Source organism: Vigna unguiculata, chromosome 11 (genome assembly GCF_004118075.2).
Source record: "Vigna unguiculata cultivar IT97K-499-35 chromosome 11, ASM411807v1, whole genome shotgun sequence".
Taxonomy (NCBI): domain Eukaryota; kingdom Viridiplantae; phylum Streptophyta; class Magnoliopsida; order Fabales; family Fabaceae; genus Vigna; species Vigna unguiculata.
The window spans coordinates 9,312,346-9,326,016 of record NC_040289.1 but is presented as its reverse complement, the minus strand read 5'-3'; the positions used below and the strand labels follow the sequence as shown (position 1 = coordinate 9,326,016).

At 36.4% G+C, this 13,671-nt stretch overlaps 1 protein-coding gene across 4 annotated transcripts; it reads left to right on the top strand.

Moving 5' to 3' along the window:
• The first annotated feature begins 8,468 nt into the window (after nucleotides 1–8,468).
• On the top strand, nucleotides 8,469–13,422 carry LOC114169670 (proton pump-interactor 1-like). 4 transcript variants are annotated; one of them, XM_028054927.1, is made up of 8 exons: nucleotides 8,469–8,615; nucleotides 9,464–9,864; nucleotides 10,943–11,131; nucleotides 11,232–11,411; nucleotides 11,508–11,702; nucleotides 11,955–12,053; nucleotides 12,163–12,672; nucleotides 12,868–13,422. In XM_028054927.1, exons 2-8 carry the CDS (start codon nucleotides 9,472–9,474, stop codon nucleotides 13,201–13,203), a joined length of 1,902 nt encoding a protein of 633 aa, XP_027910728.1. In that variant the 5' UTR covers nucleotides 8,469–8,615; nucleotides 9,464–9,471; the 3' UTR covers nucleotides 13,204–13,422. The 4 variants fall into 4 exon arrangements, with proteins under 4 accessions (XP_027910728.1, XP_027910727.1, XP_027910729.1 ...); XM_028054926.1 differs by having other exon boundaries at nucleotides 8,477–8,615; nucleotides 9,452–9,864; XM_028054928.1 differs by having other exon boundaries at nucleotides 8,499–8,615; nucleotides 9,432–9,864.
• Nucleotides 13,423–13,671: the final 249 nt, after the last annotated feature.

The window sequence follows — 13,671 nt, the reverse complement described above, 5'->3', positions numbered from 1 at the left end:
AACCTCGAGACTTGAGAGAAAAATCAAATTTTCATATAACTCAAATATGAATACAAATGTTTATCACAAGCGCTTATATACTATGGGTCGAAACACCAAAAGGCCCAACACAACTAAAGGTCCGATGAAACCCAAACAAAAATATTACAAAAAAATATAAAAGAGTGTTTATTCAACGATCTGAAGCTAATCTGAGATCTCTTTGAAGGTCTTGGACATGATTCCATCAATTGCTCTGAAATCCCTATGACAATCCCGAACCACGCCTCCATCAACTTATACACTGCACCAACCACATATACCAACCTTCTATCTTATTCAATTCATATTCAATGGCTATTTTAGTCAAAAGAAAGTCAAATGTAACGTGTGTAAGATCCGCGAAATTTAATTAATTAAATAAATAAATAATAAATGCAAGTAGTGAGAGCTTTTATGACATTAAATGTTGAATAATATGATGTGGAAAAGCACTAGCTCAAATGGTTGAGAGTACTTAGTTATATGAGAGGACTTGGGTTTGAGTCCTATGTATGTCATTTATGTGTTTTTTAATTGATTATTATTTTAATAATATGCTTGATCATGATGAGTGACAATATAATCCTAGAATTATAGACATTATCACGAAACATGAATTGGTTGAATGGTCATGCATTTATTTGACATTGGCATCGTTATGGGTTTGAACTAAACTTTCTTTTTGCCAAATTAAACTTTCTTTTTGCCAAAATTCTCTTTGGCATGAATGTGAAAGGGCAAAGAAACCCTAGCCGACAAGGGAGCAACCAAGAGGGGCTGAAAAACAACTCATAATGGTTTCTGAATGGAAATTACCATCACTGGTAAACCAAATTTTCGTTTTTGTCCATTAACAACCATTAAGACCTAACTAAAAGGCCAATTAGAGGTGAGAAAGAGGGTTTTTTGAGTCTGCCATTGTAGAGCACTTTGAGGAGAGAAAAATTAGATTAGAGTGAGCATTGTGCTAACTGAATGAGAAGGAGAGATAAAGTGGGGAAGCTCAAGGAGATCATTTTTATCAAGGAAGAAGCTAAGAATGTTCAAGTTTGGGCAAGGATATCCAAGTTAGGGGAGCTAGAACTCATTAGCTTTGTGTTTTAGATTTAATTTTCTTTATGCATAGCATGTTTATGTATGAATCCTTCTTGTCACGTTTAAAATTATAGGCTTCTGGAAATTTTCCAGAAATTGCCTAGCGGGCATTCAAAGCCGCTAGACGACTCATGTTGTTCTTGAGTGTTTTCTAGGTTCATTGGAGGAACCGCCTGGCGGTGAGCTTTGCGTCGCTAGGCGACGTAAATTGATCAACCTAGTTTTTGGGTTTTTGAATGAAGGGCCTGGCAGTGATGAACACGCACCAGGCGACGCGAGTTAAATTGACTCGATTTTGATGTTTTTGGGTTTTTTGGGTTGATTTTGATCGAGGAATGAGGGAATCGTATCATTTGTTTGGTGGTTGGATGCTATAATTATTGAATTAGATTGAGATTGGAAGTGAATTGGATGAAATTGATATGAACATATTTTAGGGTTTCGAAAAGTGAGGGTTTTTAAATTCTAGATCAAATTAATGTAATTCGGTGAGTTAGAAGTTGTATGAAAGAATTATGAACGTAAGCACACTAGTGTGGCCTGTTAGGTCGAAAATAGAGAGAAATTGGAGGTGAGAACCCATGCAGGTATAAAATTAGTTCTGGAATTTCTATAAAATGATGCACCATCTAATGGGGCATAGCGTGCCGCTAAGTGCTAATGCAGAGCAAAATGGTTCTACATGGCTCTTAGATACGGTTCTAAGTCTGGGTTTCAGTTGGGAGATGAATTAGTTAAGAAACGAATTATGGGTCATTGGACAGAGGTTTAGGGTGGTACTTGTGAGTTAGAATTATGATTTAAATTGGGGTTGATTGTGAGTTGGAAGAATTATGAGGTTTTATACTGTGCAGGATGAGTTAGTTATACCACAATTGGATATGGGACTGTGAGGGAGTAAGACTGGAAGTTTGGAAGTTATAGGTAATTGATCAAATTAAAAGGTGGGAAGGGTAAGTGGTATAAGATTGGTAATACTATTGATATGGTAAGAGAAATAAATGGGATGATTGATTCTAGTTAGTCAAGCTACCCAGACTTAGAGTTATAATTGAGAATGTTGTGATTATATTGAAAGTTGGAGCATCTATGGACACATGACGCTAGCATGAGATTAACATATGTGCAAGTCCATAAGGAATTGGTATAATTGAGAATGTTGTGATTATATTGAAAGTTGGAGCATCTATGGACACATGACGCTAGCATGAGATTAACATATGTGCAAGTCCATAAGGAATTGGTATGAGTGTCTTGGCAAAAGTAGGCAGTAGCTTGTGAAGGTGAATTGTGAACATGTACTAAGATAAGACTACTTAACTTAGAGAATTAAGGCAAGAGGCAGGGCCATGCGATAATGCAGAGGCAGGGCCTGTGTTTTGGTTGTTTTGGATGTGCGTGGTCTACAAGGTTTTGGTGATATCTCGAAGGTCGGCTTGCTGGTGTTCTTTGAGTTATGGCTTGGAACGTATCCCTTGAGTTGTGGCTCGGGATTGGGGTTAAGCACGTGGCATTCCTTGAGTTGTGGCTCAGAATGACATCTTTGGAGTTATGGCTTGCGATGACGGATGTACACGAGAAACTCTTGAGTTGTGGCTCAGGATTGCGAGTGTTGCCAGTGTGAGTGTGCGAGTTATGGCTCGTACGGATAAGTCCAGATAGATTAGCCTCCTTAGTATTAAGCTAATGAGTTTGTTACTCTTGGGATGTTACGAACTATGTTCGTATTGGGAACTCCACCTGGCGTTACTGAGTATGGTCTGTAGCATGTTTCTTCGCCCATGCTCTACAAGTTGTGGCTTGTAGGTGTGGCAGCAAGACATCTTGAGATATTCGTCTAAAGACGTAGACCATAGATGACATGGTGGCCATATGATATGGAATCAAATGATAGTATTCCTTTGATATGATTGTGTAATATATATATATATATATATATATATGAATTGTATATGTTTTATATATTGTTAGCTCACCCTATTTGCTTGTATTTGGCGATGATCGTGTACACGGTACACGGAAGGAGATGATGTTACATGTGGATCTAGTGAGGCATAGAGCCGAAGCGTGGGCTATATCTGGAAAATTTTATACAGAGTTTTATTTTTATAAAATTTACAAACTTATACACTTTGGATTATTGAACATGGCTTTCATAATAGAGGTTTTGAGATACTTTATAATGTAATAAAGTTTTAAATTTCCCGCGTTTTTGGGAAATGGAATTCTAATAAATGATGTTTTATCCTTACTTCTTATTTTTATGATTATTATAGAGAATAAATTCTATAAATGAAACATCACATATAATATAATATGAAAGAGCAAAGCCATGAAGTATATATGTATCAACCATTACAATTATCCAAAATATACTCGAAGAGAAAGACTAAGGCACACCATGATGCCATGAACAAAATTTAAAAGTTCAACAGTTGTCCAAAAGACCTTGCTCATAAGCAAGGGATTACAAAACAACAAAAAAGCTCTTCAAACGTGAGCTCAACAGTGAGCCCAACTTCAACTCATGACCAACTAAACTGTAACATTCCCATCGTCACTACGATCACCAAGGGTTCCCATATTTGCTCACACTAAGGAATAAGTGATCATTGCAAAAAGGAAAACCACACAAGAAGAAAAACACAAGCAAAAAAGGTAAGCTAGAGTAAAAAGATTTGTATCATATAATTAAGCATGCAATTTAAAAGTTGAGAACACATCAATCATCCAAGCATATGATGGCAAACAACAAGACTCTAAGACTCAATTTATCCGGATACATAAAATTGGTCAAATTCATCAGATGTCTGTACTTGTGGTGGCCTCTACTACTCTGCATAACCATTGCCAATGAGTTTCACCCTACCACGCACAAGGTTAGCGTTCAAACATATAAGGCCATTATCCTACCAAAGACTAGGGCCTTCTACTACTCTCACCACTGGAGTCAGTCCACTCTACGTGAGACTAATTGACTCTTTAGAGTTTCAGGATGCGATCCTTACTTGAATCCTTACCTAAATATATACACTAAAACACTACCATGAACTCTCACCACGAGATTCAAGAAAATATCTACTCACACCAAGGAATTGGTGATCATTGCAAAAAGGAAAACCACACAAGAAGACAAACACAAGCAAAGAGGGTAAGCTAGAGTAAAAAGATTTTTATCATACAATAAGCATGCAATTTAAAAGTTGAGAACACATCAATCATCCAAGCATGTGACGACAAACAACAAGACTCTAAGACTCAATTTATTCGGGTACATATAATTGGTCGGATTCACCGAATGTCTGTACTTGTTGTGGCCTCTACTGCTATGCATAGCCATTGCCAATGGGTTTTACCCTACCACACATAAGGTTAGCCTTCAAACATCTAAGGCCATTATCCTACCAAAGACTAGGGCCTCTTGCTACTCTCACCACTTGAGTTAGTCCGCTCTACGTGAGACTAACTAACTCTTTAGAGTTTCAGTATGCGATCCGTACTTCAATCCTTACCTAATTATATACTACAACACCACCATGAAATTTCACCACGAGATTCATGGAATTACGTCTATCTTATACCACAACATGTCCTTCTAACCAACCACAAGTTTATCAAGCATAACAATATCATGCTAATATCCAACCAACCAACCAACCATGATTCATGACTTTATTCATACCAAGCTCATCAATTTTAGTCTCATTATATCACATAGAACATACAATGAATCATACTTAAACTTTTTAAAGTAATAAACCAACCAATCACTAGAAACATGCACGTATTCAACTAACTCTATCAATCTCGCTCAGGGTAGGAGCCCTCGCTCAGGCGAGAGGAACCCCTCGCTTAAGCTACTAGATCTTGCCTAGGTGAGATTGCAAAGAGAGAGCACGTTGAGGTCTCGCTCAAGCTAGCCCGTCTCACTCAGGCAAGAGGCATTCGCTTAGGCGAACCCTCAAAACAGAGAGGGGGATGGGTTGCAACTGTTCTCACTCAGGAGAGAACTTCTCACTTAAGCGAGAGCTTTCCATTTGAGCGACCATCCAACTCGCCTGGGCGAGTTCAGCAGAACCCACTTGCTCTCACGCGTGCAAAACCCGATTCAAACCATAATAGCAGTACAAGCAACATATTATCACATGACCAATAACATATATCAAAGCACCCATAACGTAAAACAAATCAAACAGGAAAAATAACTTAAAAACAGTGAAACCCTAGCTAGCCTTACCTGAACAGAGGCTATCAAATAACACAGGCACCCAACAGACGAGCACCACAACTTCAGGAACATACTTATGAGCTGGAAATACTGACACCAGATTGAAAACGAGGTTACTAAGATGAACCCTAGTTGGAACCACGGCAATAAAGCTAGAGAAGAGAAAGTATGAGTTGAGGACCAACTTACGTGGAATAAATGTAGTTTAGCTAGCTTAGTGATGAACGAGGTCCAAACCCTAGCAGATCTTTGTTAGAGAAAAGAGAGAGTGAGAGAAGGGGAACTGTCTTGCGAAAGTAAGTAGAATGAAAAAAACAAGTGGTTGTAAGAGGATCTTGAGGTACCTATGGACTGGCCTTAGGTCCAACAGATAAGACTATCCCTTTAAACATTAAGAGCAGAAAAAGTGGGTCTTACAATAATGGTCACTGTAACGTCCCATTTAAATAATAACATAATTAAATGAAACATAACACAAGGTAAAATAAAGAGTAACGACGGGGAGTATAAATATCACTCCTTACAACAAAGTCCCAAATACTTAAAGAGAAGTCTAATGCACACCATGTTGCCATAGACTAAACAAGATAAAGCAGAACAATACATAAAATGAATTCTCAAGGAGTGAAGTAAAACATGGGCTATGACCCTAACAGAGAACTCGAAGAATTGAGATCTGACCCAAGACGAGTTAAGCAGCGAAATCTCCATTACCTTGTTGACCACGAGGAGTTCTCGCATCTGCTCACATTAATAAATTGATGATCATCGCAAAAAGAGAAAACCACACATAGAACATACAAACAAGCAGAAAGGGTAAGCTAGAGTAGAAAAACATTTTTTTTCATACAATAGCATACACTTTCATAGCCCAAGGTACATATATCAACCAATCATGTTATGACTCGCAAACAAGCCTCTACGACTCAAGACACGACTTATCCGGATACATATAATTAGTCGGATTCACCGGATGCTTGCACTTGTGGTGGTCTCTACTGCTATACCGAGCTAATTGTCAAAGGGTCTTATCCTACCACTCACAAGGTTAGCCTTAAAGTGTCCCAGGCCTCCTATTATTCTCACCACTTGAGTTAGTATGCTTTACGTGAGACTAATTGACTCTTTAGAGTGTTAGGATCCAATCCTTACCTTGAATCCTTACTAAATTATATAATGAGGCACCACCATGAAACTCCCACTAACAGGGGTCATGGAATTATGTCTTGACCATGAGGCACCACCACGCAACCAACGTGGAATTACACCCTGACAAATGAGGTACCACCATGAGATCTCACCTAGAGATTCATGGAATTACGCCTTGACCAATGAGGCACCACCATGAAACTATCATGGAATTACGTCCTAACCAATGAGGCACCACCACACGACCATCGTGGAATTACGTCTTGACCAATGAGGCACCACCATGAGATCTCACATAGAGATTCATGAAATTACATCCTGACCAATGAAGACACTACCAATTAAATCAAATAGGATCTCCCCCATGGAATCTCCTATATTCTCACACAAGCATTTGAAGACACATATTAAAATCATACAACATATTTCTCTCTTGAAAAATAACTAATTCTTATAATTTTTATCCAATCCAACTTAACAACACATTATGCAAACGATTTGGGATTTTAGAAATAAAACTGCAGCTTGTGTAAAGCTCCAAAAATTTTGTATTTATATTCAAATTAAATATGATTGAATCAAGAACAAAATGAAACAAGAACCAACTTAATTGAATAACTATAAAGAAAGTTATGCACCAAACAAGCAACATAGGTCAATGTTGTCAACAACCAAACTACAGTGATCTTGCGATAGAAACTACTCTCACTATAAAGCTCCGATTCAAGATCTGACTGGTCAAAGTCAAGAATTATGTGTTAAGGATCAGCTGTTAAAATATCAGCTTGATCCAACGATTAACAAAGTAGGAACCTTCATTTTACAAAAAGTGTGCAGTGTTGTCAACAACCAAACTACATTGACCTTGCGATAAAAACTGCTCTTACTACAGAGCTCCGATTCAAGATTCGACCGGTCAAAGTCAAGAATTATGTGTTAAGGATCAACTATTAAAATTTTAGCTCGATCCAATGTTTAACGAAGTAGGAACCTTCATTTTACGAAAAGTGTGCAGTGTAGAAAAAAAAAAGTAGCGCCACATCAATCAAACACACTCATTCCAGAATGAAAATAAGTACACTGTATTTCAAAGAAAAGGAGTTTTAGCTTCCCTTGCCTGGATAGAGGATAGCAAATACCACGAGCATACTACGAAGGAGCACCACAGCTCCAAGAACAGCTTGGTGAGGTGGAACCGAAGTGGAGTTCAACCAGCTTGATGAAAAACGATGCCAAATCCTAGCAGAGCTCATGAAGCAGCCAAGGGAGAGGAAAAAGAAAATTGTTTCTGAAAAAATGCAAGAATAAGGGGGTTAGGGCTGGTTTAGGGATTTTGAACACCTTATGGACCAGCCTTTACTTAAATTTTAAGACAGAAGAAAATGGTTTTACGATCACTATATTTTTCCAAATAAAAAACAAATTGTTAGAGTATAAAGTTTCGAAATCTAAAAGAGCATAAGTTATTTACTTAATAGTTAGTTTTTTTTGGAAATACATGTTTAAATTTAATTATTATATATTATTAATGGTTTTAATCTCAAGAAATTAAAAATAATTCCAAATAACCTCATCAATAAATTTATCATATACCAATAAGGAAATGGTTAATACAGTATCCAAAGTTATATCTTAACGCATATTAGTACCTTAAATTTTAAAAAATAAGTCCATAAAATATTTTAAGAATTTTTTTAGTTTAATTGTTTTACTATAAGTTACATTGATAGCATATATTTAGGGAAAAAATGAAAAAGTAATTAATTCAAAGGTAATTCATTTATTTCTTAATTTTAAAAATTATTATTACAACAAGATAAGGTCATTAAATTGAACATTATTCCGGCAATCAATGATGAAAGATAATATACGAGTAAAATTATATGCCAGTAACATTTAAATTAATTTTTCTTATAAAGACAAAGTTAAAATTTTGGAAATAGAATAAAAACAAAATGAAATCATTTTTGATAACGTGATTAAGGCACGTGTTCTCTCTCTTTCTCTTTCTCTTTCTCTTTCTCTTTCTCTCTCTAACTCTGGCTCATATTCATCCTTCCCATTGTGAGACAGGGAGAGATCTGGCCCGTTATTACTCTCAAAAATTCTCTCCCTTTCTGAGGTACTTTTCTAACTTTGGAATTCGATTTTGGTGTCGCTTTGTCAAAAGGGTCTTCTTTTTCTGCAAATTCTCTCTATCTCTCTCTCTATCTCTCATCTGGGTAATAATTCCTCTGTGCTTATCTCACTCCTCCACACTGGTATATTCTAATTTCTTCTCCTTTTGCTGTTGTTGCTTCTGCATTTCTCATTCTTCTGTGTGCAAATTTTCTGTCTTTCTGGGTGTATCAATCGTGGGTGTGGTCCATTCAAGGTATTTGGATCACACCCTTTTGATTTTTTTGCCATCTCTTGCAATTGTGTTATATTTTGAATTTGGCTTTGCATGCATGGTTTGATCATAGGAAGAGTTCCTGATTTTTGCCTAAAAATCTGGTCGTTTTTTCGGAACGGGGTTTTCTTGTTATGCGTATTTGATTTTGATGTGAAGATGATGATAGATCCTCTTGTCCATTTGACGTTCATGATTGAAATTGTACTTGATTGGGATCAAATTGATGAAATTCATGTATTTATTTATTTATTTGACTTAATGAGGTGCTTTTTTTTATTAATAACCTCGGACCTGATTTTATAACTTTTTTATTAAATAAAAACTGATAATAGTTTTTAACAATCCTTATGTGTTATCTTTTTGATTTATGGGGTTGACATTCGTGTATCTGCTATTTATGCCCGTTTGTCAAACTGTTGAATCGAACTGCTCATAAATGTTGGTCAAACTGTTGAATCAAACTGCTCATAAATGTTCCGTATTTTCGTGTAAAACATTCATTATTGTTGTTTTATTAACTATTAATATAACCTTCTGATTAAGGTTTCTTGGGTTTCTGTGAGGCTGTCCTGTAGTTGGAGCTATGGCGGTTGAGGTTGTGGGATTTGAGACGGTTCAAGGGCCAGCGGAGAACGGTGCTGAAGAAGACAAACCTGTTTCTGAAGAAATTGAAAACGGGCAATTGGAACAAGATGCAGAAGTCGCTGACGCTATACCATTTGGGTCACATGGAGATGAATCTGCTAAACCAGAAGAGGAAGTTGCCCCAGATTCTAATGCTGTTCTAGATTCTAATGTCCCTAAAGATGCAGCTGAAGATTGGCCTGCGCCAAAGCAGATACTTTCTTATTATTTTGTTAGGTTCCGGCCTTATGATGATCCAATCATCAAAGCAAATCTTGATAAACTTGATAAAGAGATGAGCCAGAAAAATCAAGCACGAATTCAGGTCACTGATGCTTTAAGGGCTAAAAGGGTGAGTTGAAAATGGAAGATAATCTATGTAGGGGATTACATATTCCTGTTTTTTTTCATTGTCATGTTCCACGTTGTCAACCAATGCCTATGAGTTAGATTTGGCATCATTCATCCCCTAGGCTAATGGCTTTGAATACAAAGTTATCTGATTTTTGTATATATTTTAGTTGTTGTCTAATTATTTATCTAGTGCTATGTTTTTTCATTGTATCTGTTGTTGTTCTGTTTGTTTTAGGTTTACTCACTTTTAGTCCCTCAATATTGCAGTTCAGTTAAATCATTATGTTGTTGTTTTTGTTGTTGCCATCATTGTGTCAGTTTTCTCACTTCAGTCCCTCAATATTCCAGTTCAGCTAGATCTTGTGCTCTGTTTGTTGGTGTCATATTGTTTTAATTTGCACACTTTAGTCCCTCAATATTCCAGTTCGGTTAGAGTTGTGTTTCTGTGTTTGTTGATCTCATATTGTTTTAATTTGCTCATTTTAGTTCCTCAATGTTCAAGCAGTTCAGTTAGATGTTGTGTTTTGGTTATGTCATATTATTTCAATTTACTCATTTTAGCCCCTCAATATTCCAGTTCAGTTAAATCAATGTGCCATTTTTGTTTTTGCTTTTTGTTTGTTGCTGTTTCTGTTGCTGTTGTTTTGTTTTGGTAAATTTTAGTCCCTTAATATTCCAGTTTTGTGTTCTTTGTTGTCCATATTGTTTTAATTTGCTCACTTTCATATCTCAATGTTTCAGTTTAGTTGAATGGCTTTAGATAAACAGTTATATTCATAATTTATTATTGGTGTCATCAATTTGGTTACTATTACATTTATTTGTTGTTATTTTTAATTTGCTCACTTTTGTCCCTCAATATTCTGTGTTGTTAATCGGCCAAAACCTGTATTTGTTAAAATGGGAAATAGAATTTCTTTTAGTTTATGGACTTTTTTTTATCTGAAAATTTATCTGATGGAGATTTTGTAACTTAACAATTAGCTGTCATTTTATTGAATGGATTTATATGATATGATAGACTCCATGAGTATTTACTGGCATGTAATGTAATTTCATATTTGATTTTTATGCAGTCAGAACGAGCAGAGTTGATATCTCAGATCAAGTCTCTAAGAGATGACAATAAGCAATATCAGAGTATTGTCGATGAAAAAATAAAAGAGATTGAACCTCTGCAGCAGGCATTGGGCAAACTGCGTAATACAAATAATTCAGGCCGGGGTGGGGCATTATGCTCTTCTGAGGAGGAACTTAACAATCTCGTATGTCGGAGTCAAAATTCTTTTTAGTGGAGACTTCATCACTTTGTCTATTAGTATTAATCCAAACACCATTCCCATGTATGTTTCTCTATTGATGCAGATTAGTAGCTTGCAATACCACATACAACATGAGAGCATTCCATTGGCTGAAGAAAAACAAATCCTTCGAGAAATCAAACAGCTTGAAGGGACAAGGGAGAAGGTTATTGCTAATGCTACGATGAGAGCCAAATTACAAGATTCTATGGGGCAGAAAGAAGCCATTCAAGATCAGGTTAAGGTGAGGTTATTTCTATTTTTTCCACAAAGGTTTTGTTAAGAATTTTTAATTGTGTTTTTATGTAAATTTTTATTTGACAATTATATTTCATTGCAGCTTATAGGTGGTGATTTGGATGGAGCTAAAAAAGAGAGGCAAGTAATTCGATCCAAAATCAAACAACTTGATGATGGAGTAAAAGCCTTAGACAAGGATATCCAGTCTTTACAGGAGGAACTAGGAGCTGTTACTGAAAAGAGGGATAAAGCTTATGAGAACATTCAGCAGCTGAGAAAACAACGTGATCAGGGGGTGTGTTTGACTTGCTTTGACATACATTCAAACATTTTATTTTATATTCCGTAGTACTAAGCTATACTCTTTCTTTTTATCCAAATTTATGTTGACCAATTCAAAGCTTTCCTTCCCCTTTTCTGCTACTTCAGAAGTGCATGCTATTGAATTTTTTTATTAATTTGATATTAGGATTTGCTGGTTTTTTCTGTTTACTCATTTTGCATTGTTGAATAATTTCTAAACATTGATCAATATTAACTTGTTCAGAACTCCTATTTCTACCAAAGTCGAACAATTTTGAACAAAGCACGGGAGCTTGCTGCAAAGAAAGATATTAATGCGCTGGAGGAATTTGTAGAAACTGAGGTTTGTTTGCATAATCTTTGTATTGTAGTGTACTTTATCCATCTGATCACTGTTTACTGGGTTTTTAGCTAAGCCTTGTTGTAGTTGCTATTCTTTTTGATGGTTCCAGGTTGAGAAAGTTATGTCGCTTTGGAACAGTGACAAATCCTTTAGAGATGATTATGAGAAAAGACTTTTACCATCACTCGACATGCGACAGTTGAGTAGAGATGGACGTATGAGGAATCCAGATGAAAAGCCCTTGCTGGAAGAACCGAAACCTGTTGAAATTGGTACACTGCCAAAAAGCATTGTGAAACAGGCAGAGGGGTCTAAATTAGTTCCTCAAGCAACTGTGCCTGAGCAGAAGTTTCAGAAAGAAACCAAAAAGAAAGGAAAAGATTTGAAATCCAATGTTGACAGTAAGGTTTTAGAAGATGATGACGAATATGAATTTGAAATGAAAAAGGAGACTACTGTCAAGGAACCTCCAATTAATCCAGAAAAGCTGAAAGAGAAGAAAAGAGAAGAGGAAATTGCAAAAGCAAAGCAGGCATTGGAAAGGAAGAAAAAACTCGCGGAGAAAGCTGCTGCCAAAGCAGCCATTAGAGCACAAAAGGAAGCCGAAAAGAAGCTCAAGGTGATTGTTTTGTTTGTTGATGCACATATTTGATTTGTCATGCATTGGTAGTGTTAACATTTTTACGAAGTCAACCAGCAAGTAATACATAATATTTTGAATCATTAGTGCATTTAAGTTAAATTGAGTTTGTTTGAACTATGGTTAGCTAAAACAAAACTATTGACATAAGGAGTTTGCTTTGATTCATTATAGGAACGTGAGAAGAAAGCAAAGAAGGCAGCCGGTGGCCCGGGAGCTGTGTCAAATCCTGAGGAACCGGCAACAGATGTTGCAGAGGATACAGAACAGAAGACCAGTGTTAACATGGAGGCATCAGCGGCTCCGGCAGGTCCGGCTGCTCCGGCAAAGGTCCAAAAGGAGAGCAGTGGGAGGCCTAGGATTCGACCAAAGGCGCTGAAAGGTGCTCCTGAGTCAATCCCAAAGGCTATTCTGAAGAGGAAAAGGTCTCAAAATTATTGGTTATGGATTGTATCTTGTGTTTTAATAGTCCTAGCTGCTTTGGTGCTTGCATTCATCATTCTTTCTTGATAACTTAAATCTAGAAGGAGCTGTAGGCCAATTTTCTGTGGGTGGCTTGACTAGGTTTGACAGAGTAAGTAATTTTGTCGTTCTATATATAGTCCTCTTGGTCAGTGGACCAAACACAAACTGTGAATTGTGCTACTGAGAGGAAAAGTTATATACCTTTTTATCTAACTCTAAAATTTGTCACATTTCATGGTTATACTTGGATTTCTGTTTTCTTCACTTTTCTTTCATACATAATTCATCTGGCAAATGGCGATGGCACTGACATGTACTTGAAAACTTTGTGCTGAGATATTCCAAATGTTTTAGTTTTGTTAATGTAGAGAAATTTTTCATGTAAAATTATGAAAATTGGTGTTGATCAGTAGGTCACAAAATGCATGATGCTTGGATTGGTAGAGTTCACCTGTAACTTCAAAAATGTTAATTACCAACATGGAATCTTCTCCATATATAGAAAGGCTGTTT

Excerpts from the sequence above, each read along its gene's own strand:
- LOC114169670 (XM_028054927.1), top strand. The coding sequence starts at position 9,472 with ATGGCGGTTGAGGTTGTGGGATTTGAGACGGTTCAAGGGCCAGCGGAG. Across the intron at positions 9,865-10,942 it reads ATGCTTTAAGGGCTAAAAGG|TCAGAACGAGCAGAGTTGAT; the intron begins GTGAGTTGAAAA and ends ATTTTTATGCAG. Across the intron at positions 11,703-11,954 it reads GAAAACAACGTGATCAGGGG|AACTCCTATTTCTACCAAAG; the intron begins GTGTGTTTGACT and ends TAACTTGTTCAG.